Here is a 2,119-nt window from a genome sequence, read left to right on the forward strand (position 1 = left end):
CCAGAAGTGCAGTTGTAACATGTGTAGATGCCCAGCAACGTTGGCCCAGCGTTTCCTAGCTGTCTGCTTGTGCTCCTCTTGACAACGCAAGGTGTGTTGTGACTTTTGACAATTCAGGTGGATCGCCCAGACCTGTTCCCTTCGTTGATGTTTTGTCCTACATAACAGCACGCCCTGATTCACCAGACGGTGGTGATGGATCTGCCGTGACTGAGGGCGAGGAAGGCTCAACGCTTGGCGAAGACAGTAAATCTGATAAAGGAGGGGTTCCCCCGTTGCCAACTGCCCCGCCCGTTCCGCCACCTGTGTCTGAGGCTGCCGGTGTACCCGTGGCGGAGGCGGCGATTACCCAAACTCCAGGCAGCGAGCAGGTGCCGGAGGAGCCGGAATCAGGAGATGAAGGTGAGAAAGCGTTATTGCCCGATTTCGGATGTGAACCTAGACTACCCACAGGTATAGAATGGCCGACACCCAGATATGGCCACAAGTATAGAATGGCCGACACCCAGATATGGAGGCCCGCCAATGGATACGACAGAAGAATGTGATTTCTTTCTTAGCAAAAATGAAACTCTTTTGCTTGGCGAGGCCAGGGCCCTGGAGCAAATCGCCCTGCCACAATGCGATGTAGGCTAGCCCCCCTCGCGTGTCATTGCTTTGCCATCAGAACGACCTACAACTCCATCAGAAGGGTCAGCCCGTTCAGATCTGCGGAGCGAATCTCCGAGCCCGCCGCCCAGTAAGACCTTTTCCCTTTTTTCTTTGCTTCTGCTACCGGTCATCAGTTAGCCAATGGTGGCGCTATCGCAGAAGTGCAGTTGTAACATGTGTAGATGCCCAGCAACGTTGGCCCAGCGTTTCCTAGCTGTCTGCTTGTGCTCCTCTTGACAACGCAAGGTGTGTTGTGACTTTTGACAATTTAGGTATACGGCCCGGCCGTATTTCTTTCGCTGACTTGTTTTTCGACTTCCCGTCACCCTTGGAGTCAGCAGAAGGTGGTGATGGATCTGCCGCGACTGTGGCGGAGGGAGGTTTAGCATTTGGCGCTGGCAGTACATCTGATGGTGGCGAAGTTCCCCCGTTGCCAACTCCCGCTGCAGTTCCGCCACCTGTGTCTGAGGCTGCCGGTGCAGCCGGGGAGGAGGCGGCGTTTACCCAAACGCCAGGCAGCGAGCAGCCGACGGAGGAATCGGAATCAGCGGATGAGGGTAAGAAGATGTGATTGCCCGATTTCCAACATGAAACTAGACTACCCACAGGAGCAAAATTGCCGACACCCAGATACGCAGGCTACAGCAATGTATCTAACGGAAGACTCCGTAAACCTTTCTAGCAAAAATGAAGCCCTTTTGCTTGGGGAGGCCAGGGCCCTGGAGCAAATGGCTCTGCCACAGTGCGATGTAGGCTAGCCCCCCTCGCGTGTCATTGCTTTGCCATCAGAACGACCTACACCTCCAGCAGAAGGGTCAGCCCGTTCAGATCTGCGGAGCGAATCTCCGAGCCCGCCGCCCAGTAAGACCTTTTCCCTTTTTTCTTTGCTTCTGCTACCGGTCATCAGTTAGCCAATGGTGGCGCTATCGCAGAAGTGCAGTTGTAACATGTGTAGATGCGCAGCAACGTTGGCCCAACCTTTCCTAGCTGCTTTGTTGGTCCGGGAATCGGTGCAAGGTGTGTTGTGACTTTTGACAATTTAGGTATACGGCCCGGCCATATTTCTTTCGCTGACTTCTTTTACGAATTCCCATCACCCTGGGCCCCACAAGAGAACGCGCAAGCACCTGGCACACCTCAGAGGCTTGACGGCCTAACATTCGGTGATGGCAGTACATCTGATGGTGGCGAAGTTCCCCGGTTGCCAACTGCCCCGCCCGTTCCGCCACCTGTGTCTGAGGCTGCCGGTGTACCCGTGGCGGAGGCGGCGATTACCCAACCTCCAGGCAGCGAGCAGGTGCCGGAGGAATCGGAATCAGGAGATGAAGGTGAGAAAGCGTTATTGCCCGATTTCGGATGTGCACCTAGACTACCCACAGGTATAGAATGGCCGACACCCAGATATGGCCACAAGTATAGAATGGCCGACACCCAGATATGGAGGCCCGCCAATGGATACGACAGGAGA

The 2,119-nt window shown here is 55.1% G+C and overlaps 1 protein-coding gene across 1 annotated transcript; it reads left to right on the forward strand.

Moving 5' to 3' along the window:
• Window positions 1-117: 117 nt before the first annotated feature.
• EMWEY_00059920 (hypothetical protein, conserved) lies at window positions 118-1,222 on the forward strand (the record flags this gene model as incomplete). The annotated part of the gene is made up of 3 exons (XM_013481292.1): window positions 118-402; window positions 668-739; window positions 924-1,222. Coding segments are annotated over 3 exons (656 nt in total), but the record flags the coding sequence as incomplete, so codon positions are not given.
• Between the last annotated feature and the right edge of the window lie 897 nt (window positions 1,223-2,119).

This window comes from Eimeria maxima, genomic scaffold (genome assembly GCF_000499605.1).
Source record: "Eimeria maxima Weybridge genomic scaffold, Emw_scaff3051, whole genome shotgun sequence".
NCBI lineage: Eukaryota > Apicomplexa > Conoidasida > Eucoccidiorida > Eimeriidae > Eimeria > Eimeria maxima.